This window comes from Myxine glutinosa, chromosome 1 (assembly GCF_964187855.1).
Source record: "Myxine glutinosa chromosome 1, kmMyxGlut1.1, whole genome shotgun sequence".
Lineage (NCBI taxonomy): Eukaryota > Metazoa > Chordata > Myxini > Myxiniformes > Myxinidae > Myxine > Myxine glutinosa.
This window is the reverse complement of record NC_136261.1, coordinates 185,053,748-185,077,785: the sequence shown is the minus strand read 5'-3', so window position 1 is coordinate 185,077,785 and position 24,038 is coordinate 185,053,748. Positions and strand designations below refer to the sequence as shown.

At 44.6% G+C, this 24,038-nt stretch overlaps 1 protein-coding gene across 2 annotated transcripts in view; it reads right to left on the bottom strand.

The window, feature by feature from the left end:
• Positions 1 to 2,528: 2,528 nt before the first annotated feature.
• LOC137432991 (protein Daple-like) overlaps positions 2,529 to 24,038 on the bottom strand; it is a 115,216-nt gene continuing 93,706 nt past the window's right edge. For both annotated transcript variants that reach the window (XM_078781137.1, XM_078781139.1), the window contains exons 22-33: positions 23,523 to 23,709; positions 20,692 to 20,837; positions 19,810 to 19,899; positions 18,919 to 19,106; positions 9,138 to 9,215; positions 8,418 to 8,705; positions 7,445 to 7,507; positions 7,140 to 7,217; positions 6,520 to 6,746; positions 4,753 to 5,176; positions 3,013 to 3,072; positions 2,529 to 2,902 (exon numbers count right to left, since the gene is read on the bottom strand). In XM_078781137.1, the coding sequence (XP_078637263.1) occupies positions 3,035 to 3,072; positions 4,753 to 5,176; positions 6,520 to 6,746; positions 7,140 to 7,217; positions 7,445 to 7,507; positions 8,418 to 8,705; positions 9,138 to 9,215; positions 18,919 to 19,106; positions 19,810 to 19,899; positions 20,692 to 20,837; positions 23,523 to 23,709 (1,807 nt within the window). In that variant the 3' untranslated portion in view covers positions 2,529 to 2,902; positions 3,013 to 3,034. The remainder of the gene's footprint in view (positions 2,903 to 3,012; positions 3,073 to 4,752; positions 5,177 to 6,519; positions 6,747 to 7,139; positions 7,218 to 7,444; positions 7,508 to 8,417; positions 8,706 to 9,137; positions 9,216 to 18,918; positions 19,107 to 19,809; positions 19,900 to 20,691; positions 20,838 to 23,522; positions 23,710 to 24,038) is intronic.

Below are 24,038 nucleotides of genomic sequence, written 5' to 3'. Positions count from 1 at the left end.
TTCACACCAGTGTTGACATTTGTTGAGTCTCCTCCAATGGCCCACAAGGTCTTATCAAAACCCCTCTCTTTCAGCCAGGCAAACAGGACCTTAGCAATCTGCTCCGCATGTGACTCCTCTTTAGTTGCTTTCTCTGGGGTAAAGTGGAACAGATAGTAGCTACCAGGCTCACTAACAACACTATAGTGTTCTTCCTTGATCTTTGCAGGAAAAGATTGGTCACTGCCCTCAGCTTCCATCATCACATTGGTCAGGTCAATCCGCCCATCAAAGAGGATGCAGGAGATCCCCCCCTCCTCCCTGCACTTCTCATCAAACTCTTCCCCCAGCTCTGTCATCAACTTCTCCTGTGCTCTATTGACCTTGTTCTTATCAATCACTTTACTTGTATTGTCTTCTGTGATGATTCCTGCATCAATCAGAGCTGCAGTTGCTATCGCTGCAGTTGGCCTCAGCCCTATGCCATACCTTACACTAGCAAGGGCAATGTTTGGAATCTCATCATAGTTTTTCTGGACCTTTGCTGAAGCTGCAGGCTCAGTGTCAGTTTCAGGGAAGAGCTCAACTTCAGTGACAAACTCATCTTCAGCACCACTTCTCTCCAATTCCAGATCCTCATCACCATCTGACAAAAATCTCTCAACACCCTTCCTGGCTGCCTTTTCTGCTGCTGCAGCATTTTCCTCCTTGCTCCTTCTCCTTTTCTCTGCATTCTTTTTCTTTTCCTGCCTTTCCAATGTCCTCACCTGTCTCTTGTGCTCTGGCAGATCAGGGCTCCCCATTTGATGGGGTCCTTTACTTCCAACCTTCTCTTTCTGTCCCTTGATGTAGGCAAGATCTTTCACAGGAATCATTTTCTCTCTGCTGTAGGAACAGTTAATGTGGGCTTGGATCACACAGCCCTCACCGGCCTCACAGCCTCCCCCCTCACAACTGGTAATCTGACACTTGCAAGTCAAAATATCAAATAACTTGTCTAACTTGACAATGAACCTCTCTTTGGCATCAAGTTTGCCTCTCTTTGGCATCAAGTTTGCCCTTCCCAAGAGAAAACTTCACTGCCTGATTCCAGACCTCCTTGAGCTTGGACATGATGGTCACCTTTTCATTGATAACAGGAGGCTTGAAAAGAGCATTAGCTTTGCTCCACTGACAAATCAGACCAGGGTAGATGTCAGACATGAGCTGGTCCACTGGGTAGTTCCTCCTGTCATCTTCACTTTGCTCCCTCAAGTAGATGCCATACCTCAGGATATCCCTCACAGTTGGCAGTTCAGACACCAAAAGCTCCTGCCCAGTGCCAACAAGATTACTTAAATGAGAACTTGATTTCATCCTTGTTCTGACTTGAGCCATTTTTAGTAGTTCACACTGAAATAAAAACAATAATACACAAGTAAGTATCCACTACAGACAGATATTAAGGTATTACACAGGTATTACAGAAAACCGTCAAAATATTCACTTCACAGGTCACTATTTTCCTTCACATGTAACTCAGGCTAGCAATAGGTAAGTACACAAATCAATTAACAAATATAATATAAAACAAGGTAATTTATATCCAAAATTATTATCTATTTGTTCCTCAGGTTCCTAATCAAAAACGTACTTACTGGCAATGCCATAAGAAGAGAAGAGAAGACGGATGGATAAGGATTGCCAACCTCCTCAACATCGAGCTTTCAGCAACAAGATGGCTACAACTGCCGTCCCAACAGGAAGTTACCAAAATAAAAGCCCTAACTTCAAAATAAAAAACGTCTCTTTTTTTCCAGAAGAATAGCAAAATAATCAAAAATTTAATAATAATCAACTGCAAATTGATGTAGGTTAGGGTTATCAGAATTTTTAAAAACCTCAGATTTGTGTTATACACACCAAAATACGTAATATGAACACCCCTCTCGATTGATTTACAAAAAAAAAAAAAGTATGGCCCGCCCTAATTAATGTAGGATGAACATCAAAATGCACAAAAAAAAAAATCAGGAATTTGATGAGATCTTGATATTGCCTTCATTTCAAGGTCAAATTGCTCCGATCAGATGTCATTGTAAACTTTCAAACATGTAACATGGTTCAACCAAAATCTCTGCACAACAACATTGAGTGCCCACCTTATGAAGAGATGTGGAATTGTGCAATTTTAATGAATCGACAATATCTGTTTTGTGACAATGTTAACGGTGGTTAGGGTAAGAAAAGTCACGTGACAAGATGGCATCACAGGCACCCAGTGTTGTTGGAATTTAATCACTTCCCTCAAGATCACTGGCTTTTCAAAGAAGTCCAGTGTTTGTGAGTGTGTCATTGGTTGTCGTTTACAAATACGGGTTTCAGAAGGTGGATCTCCCAGGTCTTGAAGTATCCACCTCCATTTCAGTAAAGGATCACGATTCATTCATTAAAAAAAAAGTGTGTGCGCGTGCGTGCGTGTGTTTTGTGGAACAGCTCCTCGATGAGCCTTAGATCCTGTAAAAATAAAATTGAAGTCTTTATGGAAATACGTACACAGAGACTACAAATATAAAACAAACTTTTATTTGCTGTGACATCAGACTGCAGTATAAGATTTTGGCACTTGTTTATGGTTTGCAAATTGGCAACAACATACACACAAAGCGAACATGTTCACCAAATAAATAAATACAAATATTGATTAAAAAGTGAATCCCATTGCAACACTGAACACCAATGAAGCAAAATCGGAATAAAAATGACGAGTCACACCATGCATATTCCAAGCGGGCATAATATCCTTTGTTTGTATTAGGAAAGCGAACGTCCTCATTGGAATGTGGTGCCGGTGGAAGAACCTGGAGATATAGTGTACACTTCAAATACCTGTGTGGGTATCGCTGCGACAGATCTGTGGTCGGTTCCGATACCATGAGTGCAACTTTGATTCCAAGATTTGCAGGGAAGGAGAGGGAAAAAGGATGTAATCAAAGGTGCAGAAGCAAATAACAACACAGTGTTTGGGGAAAAATAGATTATAAATTATTTTACCTTGTTCGGTGATTGATCTTCTTTAATGATCGGATCGACTGATGAGATTCCAAAACTTTTCTGTGGATAAAAATGGAGAGGAATATGTAATCACACCAATGTATGCTTCTTCAAAGAGCTGTTCAAACACAAATCCAATTGATTGATAGTTATGCAAGAATTTAAGATTAAATATAAGAAGATGTTCCCAAGTTGAAGGACAAGAATAACAAAACTAGACCAAGCTGGTCATGGTGAAGAATGACTGGTTTGCACATTCAACGTGTTTATGGGAAGGAATAGACATTCAGGGGATGCTCAAGCCAGTGGTCTTGGTGTGACGGGTCCATTGGCTCAGATGAACCTCCATGTGACGTCACCCTCAACGCAAATTTGTCGGTCTGGAATTGCCCTCATTCATTTTCGGAACATGCCACAGCCTTGATCAACTGACAACATTGGGAGGACTTGCATCGTTCCTAGTGTGCCGCCCAAACATCCAATAAGGGCTCGGATGGCATTGTAGACAACCGGAGGGTCATCGCTAACAGTAGAGAACTATGTGAATGTTAACGCAAGTTTGCGCTAATCGGCAGCGAGTCTTGTTGGTCATGGCACCGTGCAAGATAACCGCTTTAAAAGCAGTTATCTTACATGGTGTCAGAAGTTAACAGAACTTGCTGATTTCCAACAAACGACTATCCATAAATACAGTATGGCGTTTCTGAACTTCGAATCCCCAGCTATCGATTGGGATGCAGTGGATTTATTTGGAGAATCCACTCGGTTTCGAGACCATGTTCAGTTCATGTTCGCAGGCCCGCTATCTGAGCTAACCCCAACCCCAAAGCAAAAGGCCGGATGGTTGGGCACTTGGATCGGTGCTCAGGGGGTGAAGTTTACAAAACCTTCACATGGGACAAAACTGAGATGATCCCGACAGGGTGCTCAGTCATTTTTCAAGGTATGTGCATCCGAGAAAGAACAAGCGGATTACCCGGCACCGGCTCATACAGCGGAAACAAGGAAGTGAGGAGACATTTGAGAACTTTGTCAAGAATTCGATGATTATTCTCATGAACTGTGAGTATGGGGGGGGGGGGGGGGGTTATTTTACCTGTGTAATACACTACAAATACAAAAGCAAGTGGACACCCAAGCCTGTTGCACAAATTACATAGCCCTTTATTAATTTAATTTTCATACAAGGAGCTAAACTAAAGAATTGTGCTCAGGATAAAATCTAGACATTCTCAGGGTTTGAAACTTTGACTTTTGTTCCAATTTCACCACCACCACCACCACCATCACCACCACTACTACCACTAAATCCTACAAATTTTGGAAGTGACATTAGAAGATTCTGGGTCAAAACCATTTACTTTATCAAACGGAAAAGAACGAGATTTCAGAGTTTTTCGATCGGAAGCTTCAAACTCAATCAATACAGCCTTGGGGTGCTAACTCAAGCTGTTTGCAAAATGTCATGGAAATCGGTTTAATAGTTCTGGAGAAAAATATCATTTTATTTTGGGACAAAATCCAAGATAGCTGGCAATGCAGGACAAAATTTTTAAAAAAAACAAAGGCCCAAAGAAGACATGAAAGGGAAATGTTCTCAAGTTTATCCATCATTTAAGGTTTGTGGAGCCTCTTTTAACCGATTATATTTGAGTCATATTTGATACAAATTTTAAATATAAGTTGTGATAGAAAAAAAGAAACAAGCAACAGAACATGGAAAGAAGGCAAAGTACTAACTGTTTAGGGAAAGGCCTTGCACTCCCAGCTGGGCATTTCCTCTCGTGCCATCCTCAGCTGCTGGAAGATGCCCATCAGAACCAAGTCGTGAAGATGTAATTGTTGATCGCGACCGAGACCGCTTCGGAGACCCTATCCCAATCAGCTCTGGGACCGAGAATGCCCGGTCTTGCCGACCCAAGAAAGGTAGATGGAAGAAATGGCTGGATGAATCAGATCGAGGCGAGTTGGAAGGAGAGCGAGTCCGAGGAGATCCCTCTCTGGATGTTGTCAGACTTGCAGTCTTGAAAAACTGTCGTCTCAGCAGTTTTGGAACAAATTTAGGACTGGTGGGTCTGGAAAAAGCCATCTCAGGATCTCCTAAAAGATCGCTCGCAGTCTTGGACTCCTTGGTGAGTGAATCACAACTGCCTCCCAAGACCACCTGCAGACAACAAAACACACCCCCATCAAAGAATAGAAAGGGAATAAAAATTCCACATTTCCAGTTTATTTCGCTTATTGCACACAAATAAATAAAGGAAGTTGTTTCAAACAAGTTTACAAACTTTTATAATCACAACACAATCTCGGGAGATCAAACTCTCCAGATTAAAGTAAAATATCAGAATTACTACACAGATATGATCATTATCAAGGGCTGCTAGGATAATCTAGAGGTACACCCACTCGTTTCTGACTTCTGAGCCGTCTTAGCCTGGGTTCAAATCTCAGCCCAGCTATAAACTATCATCCTGGTCTTTTGCAGGTAGGGCGAGGCATCAATGTGTGCCGTCCTTTGGATTGACATCAAACTGGATATCCCCATTGCTAGCATTTGTTGGCGGACATTAAATATCTCACAGTGTCCTTCGTGAAGGGTACATGAGCTATGACCGGCACCCTGAACATATTACAAAGTCCAACCACCTTCAGTCGAATTTCAGGCCGGGCCAGCCAGTTCGTGAAAGAATTGGGTTTAAAAAAAACACGCCCTGGCCAATTCCACATGAAGGTGGGAATTATTGAAGTCGTTCGAGTAACGACGTTCGGGGGGGGGGGGGGGGGGGATTATTTTATTTGTAATAACATTAATATTATATGACCACAAGTGCCGTTAATACTTTAGTTATTAGAAGCGGCCCTGGAAAAATGCCACAATAAGCTTAACGCGGATGGATATACACCTTCATACGGATTTCGCCCAAGGCGGGCAACCCCCTATGGGAGGGGGACAAATGAAGGATAAAATCTACAAATTCTCAAGTTTTGCAAACTTCACTTTTGTTACACTTTCACAAACACCAAGTTCTTCAAATTGTGAAAGTAAAAACACATTCTTGGTTTAAACTAGTAATGGATGCCCACAAACATGCTTGGCAATGTTGTGGAACATAGGCCAAGGCCCGAATTTATTTCCCCACCCTCACTTTTTCACCTGTATTCGCTTTTGAAATTTTCTCAGCAACCGCTTGACGAAACTTTCAACAGGGGAGCACCTACCCATGGATACAGTTTGTTCAAAACAAAGGTACATGATGATTGGATGGAAAATGCAGACGGTGTTCCAAAAAGTTTGTTTTCTGTAGGCATGAGTTGCAGGGTGTTTTAACGTATCAGGAATAAATGGCCTCGACATCGCTTCGCTCGGCCTCACTATTTACTTTTATCGAACGGAAAACAATACAGACGTCCAAAAGAAACTTTGAAAGCGGTAATATTCCCTTGAACACATTTTTGCCACATCAAGCAACCTTCATCGTGTTTGGCTCGAAAGGGAGCACTCACTCGTTTCTGTGTTGGTATGACCTCCCCTTCCTCCAAGAACTGTTGCAAAGTCACCACTTCACTGTTTGGCGATAATGACTTAAGAGCAATGCTGTTTTGCAAAATGTTTGCGTCTGGCTTGCTCACAAAGCTGGATCCATCAGGCTGTAAAGTGGAAGTCATTTGACAAATCTCAGAAACTCCACCATTTGTAGAACCACCTTGAAGTGCATAGTTTCCATTCATTCCTGGGATGAACAAAGGAACATGGAGTTAAGGGACTCATTCAATTCTGCACATTCAAACAAGCCGGTGTGAACTGAAAAACAAGTGGGAAATAATAAATAACTACATTTTAAAAGGCAAAAAAGGAAAGTTTAAAAACTTGAAAAATTGGCAATTTCAAATAAACTACCTCAAACGACAGTGGAAGCTATCGACACCGCCTGTCTTGTAACTATCTATTAAAATTGTACCAATGCAAGCAGCGCGTGAAAATTAAAATTGCAAAAAAACAACTTAAAAAGGCTCTGAAGATCTAAAATTGCTGAACCGAATTGGAGTTGAATTATATTCCCAAACATTTTAACTCAAATCAAAGCCATCACACCCTTATGGAGTCGTAAAAACTACTCACAAACCTTTGGGGTGACGAGGTGAGGCGTTGTTGTTTGTGTTACGTGCTATGTGGTTGTTACGATCACTGATGATGGACAATTCTGGATGAGGGTTGATTGAGTGGAGAGCAAGGTGGAATAAAAAGAAATGGAGGGGGAGGACAAGATAGGCATTAGGTCGCAATCGTCATTGGTGGAGGGCATGAGAGGCTCAAAAGAAACAGTCAAGCTGTTGTTCAGCATTATAAAGTAGAATAGAGCAATGTTCATCATAATCATTAAAAAAAACAAAAAAAACTGACAACTGATGGACAGTGTTGGCAACAAACCAGGAGAATGGTCTGCACTTCGCAAATCTGAAGGGGTGTCTATATGGCAAGTTTCTTTGAGTCCTGTGGAACAGGAATGAAAAGTCAGGAAAGGGTTTATATCTCACCAACTATGGTACCCTCCCCAACATTAAATTAACAAAAAACATGAAATACCTTATCATACGTCATTATGGTACCACAATCAATTTTTGTACCATTTATCCATTTATATTAAAAACTAGAACAACACTCTGACGTCATGATGTCGACCGATATGCCAACGCCCACATTATTACATCATTATAATACTTCTACCAAGTTTGATTTAAATACATTCAGCTGTTCTCAAGTTATCACATTTTTACCTGACATGACCTCTGACCTTTGTCCTTTGACATCAAGACACCAAAATCTAACCAGTTAATCTTTACATAATTACACAAATCTGTACCAAGTTTGAATTAGATCCCTTCAGCTGTTCTCAAGTTTTCGACCTATTACAGACTTTGACATTTGACCTCTTGACCCCAAAATCTAATCAGTTAATCTTTACATCATCATACATATCTGTATCAAGTTTGAATTATATCACTTCAGCTGTTCTCAGGTTATAAGCCTATTACAGACTTTGACCTTTAACCTTTGACCTCTTGACCCGAAAATCGAATCAGCTAATATTTACATCATTATACATAGCTATACCGAGTTTGAATTAGATCGCTTCAGCCCTTCTCAAGTTTGGAGGAATAAAAAAACAATAGGAAATTTAGGCTTGACCCTTATGTTAATATAATCACATAACATTTTTTATTTTTATTTTTGTATACTGAATCGAGGCTCGTGAAAGAGCTGACATTTACTTCACAAACAAATCAACCAGACAAACAAAATATATAATGCAAAATATATAATTTGTAAACAAACCACAGACAATTTCACTTTCTCAAATCACAGCTAAGATCTGCATTTGACTGATGCTAATATTAAGCACCTTCCACAAAGATGTTAAAATCTTCCTCCTCCAGCTGAGACTTTGCAGGTTCTGGCTGCTTCTCATTTTCGTCCTTCATCCATTGAATCCCGCTTGGTTTGTCCTCAGTTGAGCTCCGACGGCCGATAATGACCAACGAATTAGTCAAGGACCCCGGATCACGGCGACGGAAGGCCACGCGTTCAGTGCTGGCATATTCTCCAGCACGGGAGAGGCTGTTTTGCTGTCCCAGGGTTTGAGACTTGTGCTGGTGTGTCGAATCAAACTCACGCAGAAGATTGCCAACGGCTGCCAATAGAAAGGTCTCCATATTACATCGTTCCCAAAGTCGAGGAACCTATCTCATCGACCCATAAAAGCATGGTTGGAGTGATGCAGAAAGTGAAGCCGTTAGGAACAAATGAATCAGCAATTTCATGTTGGTAGTGAGGAAGCCCTATATAAGGTGTGGTGGTGAGCAAGGCCCCTTACAAAAACATACAGCTTCAGAGAAACACCACAACCACATGATGAACCCAAAACGTGACTGCGTGGTGCGACCAATATTGAAAATAAATTGCAATAACTTGAAAAAGGACAAGCAGCAAAAACCAACAAAGAAAGGATCGCATGTTAATTCTGCATAAAGGTTAACGTAAAAAGGCAAGATAATTGAGGTTGAGACAGAGACAGAGTCCATACTGAGACAAGAAATTGCAGCTTCAAAAAAAAAAGTCTTACACTGGGAACGGCGGGACTTCAAGGCCTGGCCGACCGGAGAACCCTGCCTTCCTGGACGTCTCCGTACAGCTTTCTCGGCTTGAGAAATGCAAAATATTCAATTATAATTTGCAACAAAAAAAGAATAATATTTTAAATGATGCAAAAGGTTCAATCACTACCTTTTGTCACTCACTTTTCAATCACTTTTCAATCACTTTTCAATCACTTTTCAATCACAACTGGAACTCACTACCTCACACCATCAGAGACTCCTCCTCACTCACCACATTCAAAACATCACTCAAGACCCACCTGTTCAACACTGCATTCAACATTTAACCCACAGCATTTAACCCCTGACTATCTCTTCTCCTTCTCCTTCCTTTTGCTTTGATTATTTACCTATTGATTTTTGTCTTTTTGCACTTGTTTTTTGTACTCTGTCAAAGCGCCTTTGGGCTTCTTGAAAAGCGCTATATAAAATAAATGTATTATTATTATTATTATTAATCATACAAAGAGGGCTTTATAATAAAAAATAAAAAAAACCAAAAAAAAACAAGGTAATAAAGCACACAATTTACAGGGTATACTTAAGTAAGGAACTGCTTTTTGAATGTGTTTGGCTCAAAAGAAAAACGGAATAAAAACGAAATTAGTTGCGTGCTGTGCAAGAAGTTGCCTACACAACAAATAACGCGGTTCACGAGTTATCACCACAACAATGGTGTTCATAACCAAGAAAAACGCTGGCCGCCGTGACATTGATCAAACTAGAACGGCACGCCTGGCTGAACAGTTTATGTTTTGTATCCCACTGATAAGCCGGATCTGCACCCGGACCTGAACCAAAATCGAATCGGCTTGTTCTTGTCAACCCACCCAACTCATCCGCCAGGTTTCGTCATAATCTATCCACAACTTCTTGAAATATCATGTCTAGCCCCATCACCGAATGGTGAAGAATCACTTAAAAAATTATCGGATTCGGATCTTCACCAAAATCTAATCAATTCATCATTGCCACACAACCAACCTGCCCACCAAATTTCGTCTGAATCCATCCACAACTTTTTGAAATATCATGATATATATTGTTTTTGGCCCCATCTCTCAATGGTGAAGAATCAGTTAAAAAGTTATTGTATCCTCATCTGGATCCGGATCTTCACCAAAATCTATTCTAATTCGTCCTCGTCACATACCCAACCTGTCCACCAAATTTCGTCTGAATCCTTCTATAATGGACAAACAAACAGACAGGGGTGAAAAGGTAACCTCGAGTCAGGTTCACTATGTTAACAAATATAATTTCGTTCAAAAATTTGGGAGTTTAGCAAACCTGTACATTTTTGGAATCATCAGAGCATGGAGAATCCGAAAATCAGTGTTGGCATTTGCACAGACACAGATTTTGGATTTTCAAAATGGCCGCCATAAAATACATTTTTGGCGCTATCTCAGCTTCTAGTCCACCTTGAAACTTAATTAAATACAGCATTACATGCCCAGAGGGACCACCGTCACCAGTGCATCATACTGCGACCTCCATAACAAACATCTGATACCAGCAATCAGATCAAAACGCCGTGGACTACTCACTTCCGGTGTTTTGCTACAGAATGACAATGCTCGGCCCCATACTGCCCACGCTACAGCTGCAACAATCGAGGACCTGCATTTTGAGTGTCTTCCTCATCCACCCTACTCGCCAGACCTCACCCCTTCGGATTACCACATATTTGGGCCACTTAGAGGCGCTTGGTGGAACCACTTTCCGATCCGACAAAGAGGTCGGTCCAAGAAGCGGTGCATGCATGGCTACACAAGCAGCCAAAGGATTTTTTTTTCTGGAGGAATCCAGGCCTTAGTAAAGCGGTGGAAAAAAAATGCATTGAACGCCATGAAGATTATGTTGAAAAATAAGTTGTTACACACGTACATGCAACAAAGAAGTTGTGAAAAATATTTTAAGGTTACTTATTAACTGATGTGTGTGTGTATATATATATTGTTGCGAATATGGAATTTGGCCTCCATATCCGCTTGTAAATATTCCCCTATTTCCCCAATACTCCCCAACTATCCCCAATCCCCCATTCACTAGTCCCATTGCCTGTAAATAACACTCTGTAGAACCGACCTTCCCCTTTTTCCCCCATTAAATGTCGTGCCCAGGTCCACCGCATCTCACGTAGACAACTTTCGGACATCTTGCTAGTTATTCTTAGTCTATGTCAGTTAAGGACTCGTTTCCATTAATTCTGACTCTTCGTTGCACCAGAATGTGATTATATGGCACCAGTAGTGAGTTTAGGACCTTCCCTTACCTCCTCCCATCTTCCCCATGAAACAACAACAACAACTACAACAACGGCGCGCGGGGGGAGTGTGCGTCCTCACACCGGCTCGGTTAGCCGCCATGACCATGCGCTCCGACGGGGTTACCACGAAGGGGCTCCTTGTCAGCCCCTCGTCAAGGGTGGAGCCGGTAACCCCCCCGCACGCACCCAATGAGAAGCAACGTGCCGATTCCATCTGGGGCGGAGCTAACGAGCCGAGGGCGTGTCACTCCCCGCCGGATATACGCGGCGACTTACCGGATGTGAGGAGAGATGCGCCTGAACTACGGAGAGCAGAGGAAGCCACCGCCACCCCCAGCGCGACGATACCTCCCCGCATCTTTGGACCGGACCGAACCGGGTCGATTCTGCCCTGAGCCCAGGTGCACCTGGAGCCATCGACTGCCTGCCTTTCCTTGCCATCAATCCCCGTGTGAGTCAGCCTTTTGTCCCGTTTATCTGTCGTCTGTTGGGGTTAATATAAGAGTGTGTCTAAGTGCTTGTCTTTCTATGCTGTCCCTCTCATTTCTGTAGTCTAACCTTCCGCCATAATATAACCTCCTCCGGAGGTCTTGAGAACTGAACCCTTGGTGTCGTGTCATTTGAATCCAGCAGTTGTGTCCTTTTCCTTCATTGATCTAGCGTAGCGCAACTAGTCAACGTTCGAGCATAATCGGGTAAACTGTGCAGACGTGGTCATACCAAACCGCTCGGTAAACTAACATCCACCACCGCGTCTGTAACAATTGGTGTCGAGGAGTGGGATTCGAACCCGGGACTAAATTTATTAGGCCCAAATTTGTAGTAGAATCGATTCGGAGCGCGTTTCCCGCGCGAAATTATAACGGCGAAATTTGATTTTGTTATACGAAAATAAAAACCCGAATTTTGAAAGTCGCGCTATGGCAGACCAAGACAGCTGGGGTCCGGTAGTGGAGAGTGAGGCAGGGTCGGTCCAGGACCAAATTGAGGGACGCGAGGAGAGCGAAGCAGTGAGGGTAGCAGGTTCGCAAAGTAGCGCCGTCACGCACGAAGTAGCGGGCGCGCAAAATGGCGCCTCGCAGATGGCCACGGCGTCCACGCCCGCGACAGCGCCCCTGGTGGATTTGAACCTTTTTTTTATACAAATGAAGGCCCTTATGGCCCAGAATAGCGAGGAAATGAGGGAGGAAATGAGGGCTCAGAGTGAGCGAATGGGAAACCAAATGGGGATAATGGGAAACCAAATGGGGGTAATGGGGAACCGGATGGATGCTCAGGGTGAGCGATTAGAGGGCCAAATGGGGGTAATGAGGGACGAAGCGAGGGGTACTGGTGAGGGATTAGACAATAATTTTAGGGGATTAGACAATAATTTTAAGGGATTAGACGAGAAATTTGGGAAATTAGACAATAGATTAGGGGAAATACAGGAGGGGTTAATGGGGGTAGAAAACAGAATGGCCGCTCAAGAGAATCAAATGGAAGGGATGCAAAAGGGGTTAGAGGGGTTAGAAAACACCATGGAAGGCAAATTGAGTGACATGAGGGACCAAGCGGAAAGGGAAGTTAAACAAATGGGGCAGCAGATAGAGGGGGTCAGAATGGGGGTAGAAACCAAACTGGATGCTCATAGGGAGGAAATGGAGCAGATGAGGGTGGCATCTGGGCAGGAGATGCAAGTGATGGGAGAGGAGATCAGAAGAGGTGTGAGTGAGGAGGTCGGAGGAGTGTGCGAGGAGGTGAGGCACTGTAAGGAGCACATGGAGAAGGAGGTGAGAAAGGGGACTGTAAAATTACAAGGGGGCATAGAGGACCTGACGCAGGAGGTGGAACAGCTGACGGAGGGACAAAAAGAACTAACGGACCAGGTAAAGAAGAACACAGCGGTAATAGGAGGGTTAAAAGCGACACAAAATGACCTAAAAAATGACTTGGTAGCGACGAAGAGGGAATGTCAGATGGTACGTGAGGGACTGACAGCGAGGTTGGACGAGGTGGTAGAGGTAATGGAGACGAAGGACCGGCAGGTGAGGACGCACCTGGAAACGGTCAAGGTAGCCTTAGAGGACGAGCTTGAGGAGACGTACCGGGGAATAAAAGAGGTGAAGCAGAAATTAGAAGAAGTGGAAGAAGGGGTGAGCGAAATTAAGAAGCGACGGAGAGGGGATAAGAAAGAGATAAAAGAGGAGATAAAAGAATTGGTCCAAAGTCTGTGTTTGGATCGTGATGATGTGCTCATTAACCGGATGAGGGATTCGCAGGTGATGGAGGAGAAGCGAAGAGGAAGAGGACCCGGTGTAAGTGGTGACCAATATGGTCGTGCGTATGATGCGCCAGGGGATTTAATAAGCTTGGGGGTCGAGATAGACCCGGGTGTTCGTGAGAGGCCGTTGGTGAAGTGTGCGACAGGTCTGGTGTGCGAAAAAGGAGGTGTGCGAGAAAGTCCGACTCTGGGGTGTGTGAGGAAAAAGTGCGTGCCAAGGAGTGAGGGTGCTGGCGAGAGTGAGTCGGTCGTAGCGCGTGTGCGAGGGAGCACATGGAAGCGCGGTGTGGTAAGTGTTACAGAGGGTGTGACGGGAGAGTGTGCGCAAGAGTGTGCGCGAGAAAGGTGTGTGACGGACGGGTGCATGGGGAAAGAGTGCGCTGTCAAAGGCAAGGAAGAATGCACACCTGTGGTGAGTGTTACAGAGGGTGTAACGGGAGAGTGTGCGCGAGAAAGGTGTGTAACGGACAGGTGCATGGGGAAAGAGTGCGCTGTCAAGAGTAAGGGTGAGTGCGTTGTCAAGAGTGGTGGTGAGAGTAGTGAGAGTAACAAGGAGCGTGAGTTGGGTGTGACAGGTGAGCGAGGATGTACACCTGGAATGGAAGGATGCACACCTGGAATGGTAGAGCGTGAGTGGGAATGCACGCTGGAGTTGGTAGTGAGGCACGTGGTTGGGTGTGCGAATGAGAGCACACCTGTGATTGTCACAGAGGAGGTGACAGAGGAGGGGGCGCGAAGAGGTGTGTTGGTGAGGTGTGCGAGCGGCAAATGTGTGCCAAGGTGTTCGGTGGTCAGGTGTGTGACCAAGGCTGTGAGTGGAGTGGGTGTACCTGGGTGTGTAAGGAAAGGTAGCATGGGAACGGCTGGATGTGTGAGCAAGGAACGGGCTGCGGGGTGTAAGCGTCCAGGTGAAGCATCGACGTTAGACGGGTTAGAGGTTAGAGCGACTTTTAGCCGAAGCGGGCCCTCGGTGCGTGCTGGGCCTCGCTTTGAACGGCCGCGTCCGTGCTCCACTAGGCGGAGCGGGCAGCCCGATAGAAAGGGTCGTCATGGCGACCACTTTTTGTTGAGGCAGTCCGGCAGGTCGAGATCGGGACATTGGATGGCTCCACGCCGAGATGGTGCGTGGGATCTCGGCCCGGGTAAGCCCCCGTCCCTGCACCGAGTGCCGGACGCATCCAGCCACCGGCACAAAACAACCAGCATCCATTGCTTGGCTTTACGAAGCCGGGCTTTGGACAGGAATTGGCGCACCGAGAGGCATTATTGAGTAGACTGGGTGATGAGGTTAGTGTTTTGGACCCAAAATTAGAGAAAAACAAAATTTGATGATTGGCAAGGGATTGGCAGTAGTGATTGGCAGATGATGGGTAGTGATTGGCAAATTTTTAATTTGTTGAAATTTGATGTGCAAAATTGGTAGTGAGCGATGGGCCCGGTGGGTAAGGGTGGCATCCCTGCCACCCTTCCCATGTGGGGCAGAGGAGCAATAGATTATGGGGTGTATGGCAGTGAAAACTAGCCCGGGTGGGTTAGGTTATATGTGTGTAGGGCCCTAGAAGATGACATTAGGTGACGTTAAGTTTAGTTAGTGACTGATACCTGTAGTGGGGACGCAGGTAGATTAGTATGGATGATAATGACGTGGGAGCGCAATAGTTTAAAGGGACGACTGGGAAGCGCAGGTTTCAGAAGGGAGTAGTTAGCTGAGATGATGCCGTGTGTGTGAGGATGGAACAGGTGTGATTGCACAAGTGTGCAACTGGACAGGTGTGTGGAGCAATGGATGAGTAGTGAGTGTGGTGGATCAGCGCGAAGGCGCTTGGGGAGAGAAGGGTGCAGGTGGCACCAGGTGTGAGAGCACAGGTGTGCAAGTACAGGTGTGTGGAGAGAGTTGGAGTAAGTGGTACGGAGTGGTGTGCCTGGTGCGAAGGTGTGAATGGGGGAAGAGTGGACCCCCATCACGGATACCCGGGGCGGGTAGTGTAAGTGTTAGGTAGAGGGTACAGGTAAATTGTGGTTGGATATTGGCACTTGTGGTGCGGTTGCAGAATGGTATTGCGGATGGGTGCATTAGTGTTGTGGAAATGGCTGGGCGTGTAGCCTGTTAGTGTGTGTAGTTGGTTGGGCACTCCACCACTGTGAGGATGTCGGCCAGGTGAGGCCGCAGGTGGGCTCTGGGAGCCGGTAGTTGTGAGTGGGTGCCTGAGGATCCCAGGTGTGGATCGGGCAGCCCAGTGCCAGAGAGGGCACCGAGTGGGGAGAGCGCCAGAGGGCCTTCCCCAGGTAGTTAGGTTAGGGTAAGGAGCAGGTAAGCTCGGAGGCAACTGCAGTGGTGGAGGTGTGCAGGTGGGTAGACCCGCTGGGAGAGGTACACGCCACAGCCCAGAAATTGTGCGAGGGCACCGGGAGATGAATCGGGGGAGTGAGACCCCAAATTGAAAAGCACCACAGTTTGGCCAATGGGAATTGGTTTTTAGAACCCATAGTGTAAGAGGGCCAATGGTTTGGCCGGAGAAAGACCCCGGGTAATGTAAAGTTGTTAAAGTCATTTAGGAAATAGTTAGGATTGATGAACCTGTCGCACCATACGCAGCCACTTACCTGTGGTGATGATGATGACTCCACACCTGTGTTTTCCTTGTTCTGTTGCAGGAAGTAAGGACTACTGTTGGATTTGTGAGACGCATCACGACGTGGATGAGACATTGGGGTGATTCCATCTCTCCCTCCCTAGGAGGGACTGATGATGAATTGGTAATGGCAAATTATGATGAAAGTTGAAAATGGCAAATTTGATTGGTTAGGAGGGAGAGAAGACGAATTTGGTTTATGGGAGGAACGGGGAAGACAGTAGGGATGTTTGTTGATTTGTAAAGTAGATGTTTGTGGGTAGTGTTGTGTTTTGTGGATACAGTAAGGGGTAAGGTAGGGGCCATGTAGGTTACCTGGTGGGGGGGGGGGGGGGGGGGCGTACGGTAGGAACGTACCTGTCTCACCTGGTTCCCATGTGCCCCCAGTGTGCATTACCTTACATTGCGTGCACTTTTGCGCCCTTACCACCTTACTCACTTGTCTGCTTCTTTTGTCTCCCACCTCCGAGGATCTGGCTTTGGGGCAGAGAGAGAGGAGAGAGAGAGGTGCTGGCTACGCAGTTGTGGGCCTGCACTTTCGCTGCTTGCTGCCTGGATCGATACACCATATGGACCGCAATTTTGGTGGCCACCCACAATGGACCGCAGCTCTTTTGCGGCCAAGCACCACCCGTGGATGGACCTATGGGTCAACGTGGCACCTATGCCATACAAGGTGAACCACTTTTAGTTGACACCACTGAAGGCCACAATAAAGAAATGGACGCGGTTGGCGCCTTTCTTTATTTTTGAAAGAAGTAAGAAGGCCAAGTGCACCACACGAAGGCAAGACCAGCGGCAGAACCTCGGCCGGCTGCGACACCACACAATGATCACTCAACATTTTATTGGTGCACCGGATGGTGCTGACTGTGTGAAGGGGTGGTGCTTTTGATGCTTGGAAGGGGTGCTCTGCACATTATTAAAGGCCGTAGGCCACAGAGCACTCGTGGGTTGGTGTATCGATGCTGGCATGCGTGCTCTCTCTATGCATAACATCTGCATGTGTTCCTCCAGAAACAGGTCCTGGATCGTAGTGTAAATAGCAGCGTAGTCGTGTAAATAATGCTCCCTACCGGCTGTATGTTTAGTTTGCGAATTCTTTCCGGATTCGGTTATCCTGTGGGTGTGTTTCTGTGAGGAGAAGGGTGCAACGTCGCAGGGGGACATATTTACTCATTTGTGAACATCTGTAAAACTGTCGCACTCAGGGTAGAGTTAATAGTAGAGGGAACTACATCTGAGTGCCACACTAAAGTAGGTAAAAATTTATCGGGTCGGGACGCCCCGAGGGTAGAGAAGGGTGCAATGTTGCGAATATGGCATTTGGCCTCCATATCCGCTTGTAAATATTCCCCTATTTCCCCAATACTCCCCAGCTATCCCCAATCCCCCATTCCCTAGTCCCATTGTCTGTAAACAACACTCTGTAGAACCGACCTTCCCCTTTTTCCCCCATTAAATGTCGTGCCCAGGTCCACCGCATCTCACGTAGACAACTTTCGGACATCTTGCTAGTTATTCTTAGTCTATGTCAGTTAAGGACTCGTTTCCATTAATTCTGACTCTTCGTTGCACCAGAATGTGATTATATGGCACCAGTAGTGAGTTTAGGACCTTCCCTTACCTCCTCCCATCTTCCCCATGAAACAACAACAACAACTACAACAACGGCGCGCGGGGGGAGTGTGCGTCCTCACACCGGCTCGGTTAGCCGCCATGACCATGCGCTCCGACGGGGTTACCACGAAGGGGCTCCTTGTCAGCCCCTCGTCAAGGGTGGAGCCGGTAACCCCCCCGCACGCACCCAATGAGAAGCAACGTGCCGATTCCATCTGGGGCGGAGCTAACGAGCCGAGGGCGTGTCACTCCCCGCCGGATATACGCGGCGACTTACCGGATGTGAGGAGAGATGCGCCTGAACTACGGAGAGCAGAGGAAGCCACCGCCACCCCCAGCGCGACGATACCTCCCCGCATCTTTGGACCGGACCGAACCGGGTCGATTCTGCCCTGAGCCCAGGTGCACCTGGAGCCATCGACTGCCTGCCTTTCCTTGCCATCAATCCCCGTGTGAGTCAGCCTTTTGTCCCGTTTATCTGTCGTCTGTTGGGGTTAATATAAGAGTGTGTCTAAGTGCTTGTCTTTCTATGCTGTCCCTCTCATTTCTGTAGTCTAACCTTCCGCCATAATATAACCTCCTCCGGAGGTCTTGAGAACTGAACCCTTGGTGTCGTGTCATTTGAATCCAGCAGTTGTGTCCTTTTCCTTCATTGATCTAGCGTAGCGCGACTAGTCAACGTTCGAGCATAATCGGGTAAACTGTGCAGACGTGGTCATACCAAACCGCTCGGTAAACTAACATCCACCACCGCGTCTGTAACAATATATATATATATATATATATATATATATATATATATATATATATATATATATATATATATATGTATGTATGTTGCAAGTGTGAAAACTACAAGAGGGTCATGCAAAATATGGCACCTCACCTTCATGCATATTTTTAATGCAATTATAATAATTAAAATCATCCAAGTGAACATATGATTTTATATCACACACCATAGTGTCCACTTTGGGAGGTCCCGGCCTCATCGAGAGGGCTGAGTGTTCCACTGTCCTGCATCCCGTGACCCTCTGCAGCCTGGCGGCCAAGAGTTGAGAGGTCGAGCTGTGAGCGAACTTTCTCTTTCAAGTTATCCTTTCTCGTCTTCATCAGTTTCTTCATCTTGTCCAGCCAATTACTTTTCCTGCAGAAAAATGGGGGAGAAATGCAAGTCAAGCAAGAAACATAACCTTAAACCCCGTCAGTCATTAAACTTCACAACTTCACTTTGAAGAAAATATATTCACAAATGTGCCAATCGAGTTGAAAAGTTGTAAACGAAAATCATGCACAAGTAAAAGCACGCGCGCACATGCCAAGTTGTTATATAATGGAGCTCCGCTCTGCTATAATACACTTTTTCTGTGTGAAACTAATCAATAAAAGATAATCCATTTAAAGAACAAGCAAACAACTCATCCTTATGGACAGGTTAATTTCCTCCAGAATGAATTGTAATACTCAACGTGAGGCTGCATGATTATAAGTATTAAGATAGATAAAATTGGTGTCCATGTCCCACCCTGAACCCCTAAACACTCCGTGCACATCACGAGTACAACCACCAGTTTTCAACTTATTCCATCCAGCGGTTCGGGAGTGCATAGAAGTCAAACAACACAAAAAAGGACACTTCTTGAATTGTAACACTGTATAATACAATGAGGAGAGGGTGAATCAATGGATCAAAATAAAACAAACAAACACCATTAATCTCTTGACAACTACCAATGTGACCTGCTAAAGCTTTCTGGCCTCAATCTGTGAAATGGACACATTGGTATTTAAAGGGGGAAAAATGCACATGTGGGATCATGGAGAGAAACCTTACGAAGTGCCTCACTCACCTCTTGGGAAGTGGCTCCAAGAAGCGGTACTGGTTCATGATCTTCTCCTCCAGCCTGTCCTTCTGCCATCGCAGTTCATTCAGTTTGTCACTGGCGGAGAGAGATCTTCATACATTAGCACCACAAAACACCACCCAGAAGTGGAAATGTGTATTCTTCACATAAGTATTTGCAAAGGCGACAAAGCATAAACGGATTTTCTAAACCAATATATAACTTGCAAACATGAAACTGTGCTTCCTGATTACCACTTTCCATGATCTATCTAACAAGATAGCTCAGAGAGAACATAATCACCTTTGAGCTCTCTACTCTGGGTTTCATTCCTGATACAACAATAAACCGTCAGTTTGGTACTTCACAGGTAATGTTATATAAACGAGATGTTAAGGATGTTATACATCCGTCAAATCAGAAGTTAGAGACATTCTATCTGCTAGCATTTGCTGACGGATGTTAAATATCACGATGTATTTCACATGGTCATGTGAAATGGTCACCTCGGTCAATGGAATGATCAATGGAAATGGTCAATGGAAAATTTCACATGGTCACCTCGATCTTGTATACAAAAAAAAAGGAAAAAAAGAAAAGAAAAAAAAAAGAGTAGGCCATCATGTGCCAGTCACCTTGTGGTGTTTGGAGAACCGAGGGAGGAAATGGTTAAAAGGTTATTGCGCTATAGGTTACAGGTAAATGGCAGCCAGGGTGGAAAGCATCAGAGCTGCCACACAAAGTTTTCTTTCCCAATTTTCCCTTTCTGTTCTTCTTTCCTAATTCCACTTTGTAAAATGCCAGGACGACAGAAACGGTGAAGCTAAAATTAAGGGGTGACAAAAAGTGAATGTAGCAAGAGAGAAAACGTGGAATACAGCATCTTACAGGTATTGTTTTTGCTCCTCAATGTACATGTCTTTGCTTTCCATGGTCTGGTCCATCAATTCTTGGTTTCGCACCATGAGCGACTGCATCTGGTCCTGAAGCTGTTTGTTCTCCTCCTCAAGGTTCCCCTTCAACTGAGACAGCAGCTGGTGGAAACAAACGAACATTTCACTTGGAGATATCACACTTTATCTTGAGGAAACCATCGAGTAGTTGCATGTCCAAGGGGTTTGAGTTAGTGGTGACCACTAAAAAAGAAAATTCGAAAATGTTAATGAATCCCAGGTCACATGACTCAAACTATCATCATCTTACAGGTATTGCGGACATTTGCGGACATTTGAACGCGGATTTGCGGACAAATGAACAAACATTTCACAAAGAACACTCAATCTACAGTGTTCATTGCTACGTCCAAGCTACTCAAGGTAGAGTCTTCGGGACATGCTTACAAAAGGCAGTATATGTATCGACGAACAATTTGAGGTAATTTGGGTTCGTGTTGTTAAACAAAACTCATAGTAGTTTCTTGCTTTCATGCATGTTCCAAAATAAAAGTAAACCTGGAGCCTGGAGATGGAATAGGAAAGGAGCGGTGTACAAAAATTGTCCCCGTGAAAAAGCGTCAACACGAAAATGACAACGCGTTCACCAAAAGCCGATGCAAGTTCTTAAAATATGTTCACGTGAAAACACGCATTGGTCCAATGAGCCTATAAAGAGGACTTCCTTGTATAAACTATGTTACAACAACAACAACATGCATTTTAAGGCCATTTTCCCTGCTAGAGCGGGGGTTAGCCTTGCGGTCCCCATGACAATCTTCTCCATTTTGCCCTATTTTCTGCATCTCCCCTTGTTAACCCCCTTGTCCGCATTTCTTCTTCCACCATCTTTAGCCAAGTCTTTCTCGGTCTTCCCCGTCCTCTACTTCCTTCTACATTCATTTCCATCACTCTTCTCAACCAGTCACTTTCATCCTTCCTCAACACATGACCAAACCATCTCAACCTGTTCCTCTTCACAGCATCAATCACAGGCTCTATTCCCATCATCTTTCGCAATTCATCATTTGTCTTCCTCTCTCTCAACGATACTCTGCACATCCACCGAACCATTCGCATTTCCACCCTTTCCAACATTCGTTGCTGCTCTACGTTCATTACCCATGTCTCGCTCCCATAAATCATAACACTTCTCACACATGCAGCATACACCTTTCCCTTCAGCTTCAACGACACTCCCCTCCTCATCAGCACGCCACTCAGTTCCCGAAACTTCTTCCATGCACATCTCACTCAAGCAACCGTTGCCGAGTCTGATCCACCTTCTCCATTCAGCATGTCTCAGAGGTAGCAAAATGTTTTCACACCTTCCAGCTTCACGCCGTCTCCAAGATCCAACTCAACATTTCCTCCATCTGCAGCTCCCTCTGTGCACACCTTACATTTGAATGTAGCTGCCACACTGGTTAATGACCCTCTCAGACCACTACATTTTTGATGAACCCACTCGGCGCACATTGTACATTGAATGGAATTCACTCCGACACCCTTCCTGCACACAGCACATGGCCACTTCCCAGTTCTTTCCACCTCACCACATGCTTTACCACTTGCCATCACCTTCGTCTTTCCTATATTCACCTTCAGACCTTTTGTCTCCATACATTCTTTCTTATATCTATAAACTATCTTACATTGCGAGTAAATCAGACATGCCTTACCTTACACATTTTATGTAGATTACCTAGCACGTCCATTTTGCTCACCACTGAATTGAGCTGTACCATAATTCACACACAGAAACTGGCATTTTTACAGATTGCCCACATGCTCTAACCATCTAATGCACCCCCTAACAACTACTGAAAATACCATGAAGATCAGAATGCTTCTTCTGCTGCTATACCGACCACAATTATTCCCACGTTATTGGGGCCAGGGGAGGTTTTTGGACAAGTCCTTCACGAAGTGGCTGGCCAAGTCTGATGCTTAAACCAAGGTTAGGACAGGAATTTGGCCAAGGTGCCTGCGATAGCTCACCTACTATGAATATCATAGTTCCACTTTTTATATGCAGTCGTGTTTAGTCAGGTTCACTTTGTTAACAAATATAATTTCGTTCAAAATTGTTGGGAGATTAGCAAACCTGTACATTTTTGGAATCATCAGAGCATGGAGAATCCGAAAATCAATGTTGCCATTTACACAGACACAGATTTTGGATTTTCAAAATGGCCGCCATAAAATACATATTTTGCACTATCTTGGCTTCTAGTCAACCTAGAAACTTAATGAATTATGCTAATCCTATGTTTTCTGGGTCAAGGAATCCAATAAAGGCCTCAAAATAGTGCTCAGGATTATAGAAAAGCAACAAACAAAGGTAATTGAAAACCATTGTCTTTATATTTGTGATATAACTGTATTACATAATACATGATATTGCAAGTCCTTTGAAGTTATAGGTTTGGGTTTATAAAGCAAGAAAGCAGCCTTGTTAGTATCAGATTGAACTATAAGTCCCATAAACAGGATCTACGAGGTCTATACCGTTCAGAAATATGCTTTTATAGATCTTCATCACTGTCCTGAGTGTCATTTTCGCAAAGGTGTCTACGCAAATGTAAACATTAATTTTTGGATTCCTCATGCTCTGAATATTCCAAAAATGTATAGTTTTGCTAATCTCCAAAAATTTTGAACGAAAAAACATAGTGAACCTGACTAGTTGTGGAGGCTCTCTCATAAACAGAGTCCAAGATGGTATTCGGAGTGGTTGACAAAACGAATTAAAACCCGACAGGCTGAATCAGTTCTTGAACTCACCTCACAGTGGTTTTCCATCTTTGTATTATTGATGTCAAATGCTTGGTACTCCTCCTTGAGGCTGGCATAATCTGCCTGAAATTTGGCTTTTTCAAGTTGGGCCTTGTGTTGTTCACTTGCTTGATCATGCAGTTCCTCTTCAAGCTCTACAAGCTGCTTCTTGAGATGTCCATGTTCTTCACAGAGCCTGCGAACACAATCACTCATGAGGAATTGTCATCCTGAGTAAATACAAATCCACTCTTCCATTTAGGTCTTCAAGATGGCAATATTCTGCCACCTGATATCTTCCATCCCTCCCAGTGATCTTTTTACCACAAATAACCCTTTCCACACACACCACTCTAAATTGCAGGTTAATATAAATAAATAAAAAATCCCTCCTCGACATTCGCCCTACCCCCCCCCCCCCCTCCCCATTTGTTCATCTACCCGATTTGTTTGCGTTGTTGTTTCCCCAACATCCTACCACCATCAAAAATGAATGAATGAATGATCGTTTTAAGGCCATTTTCC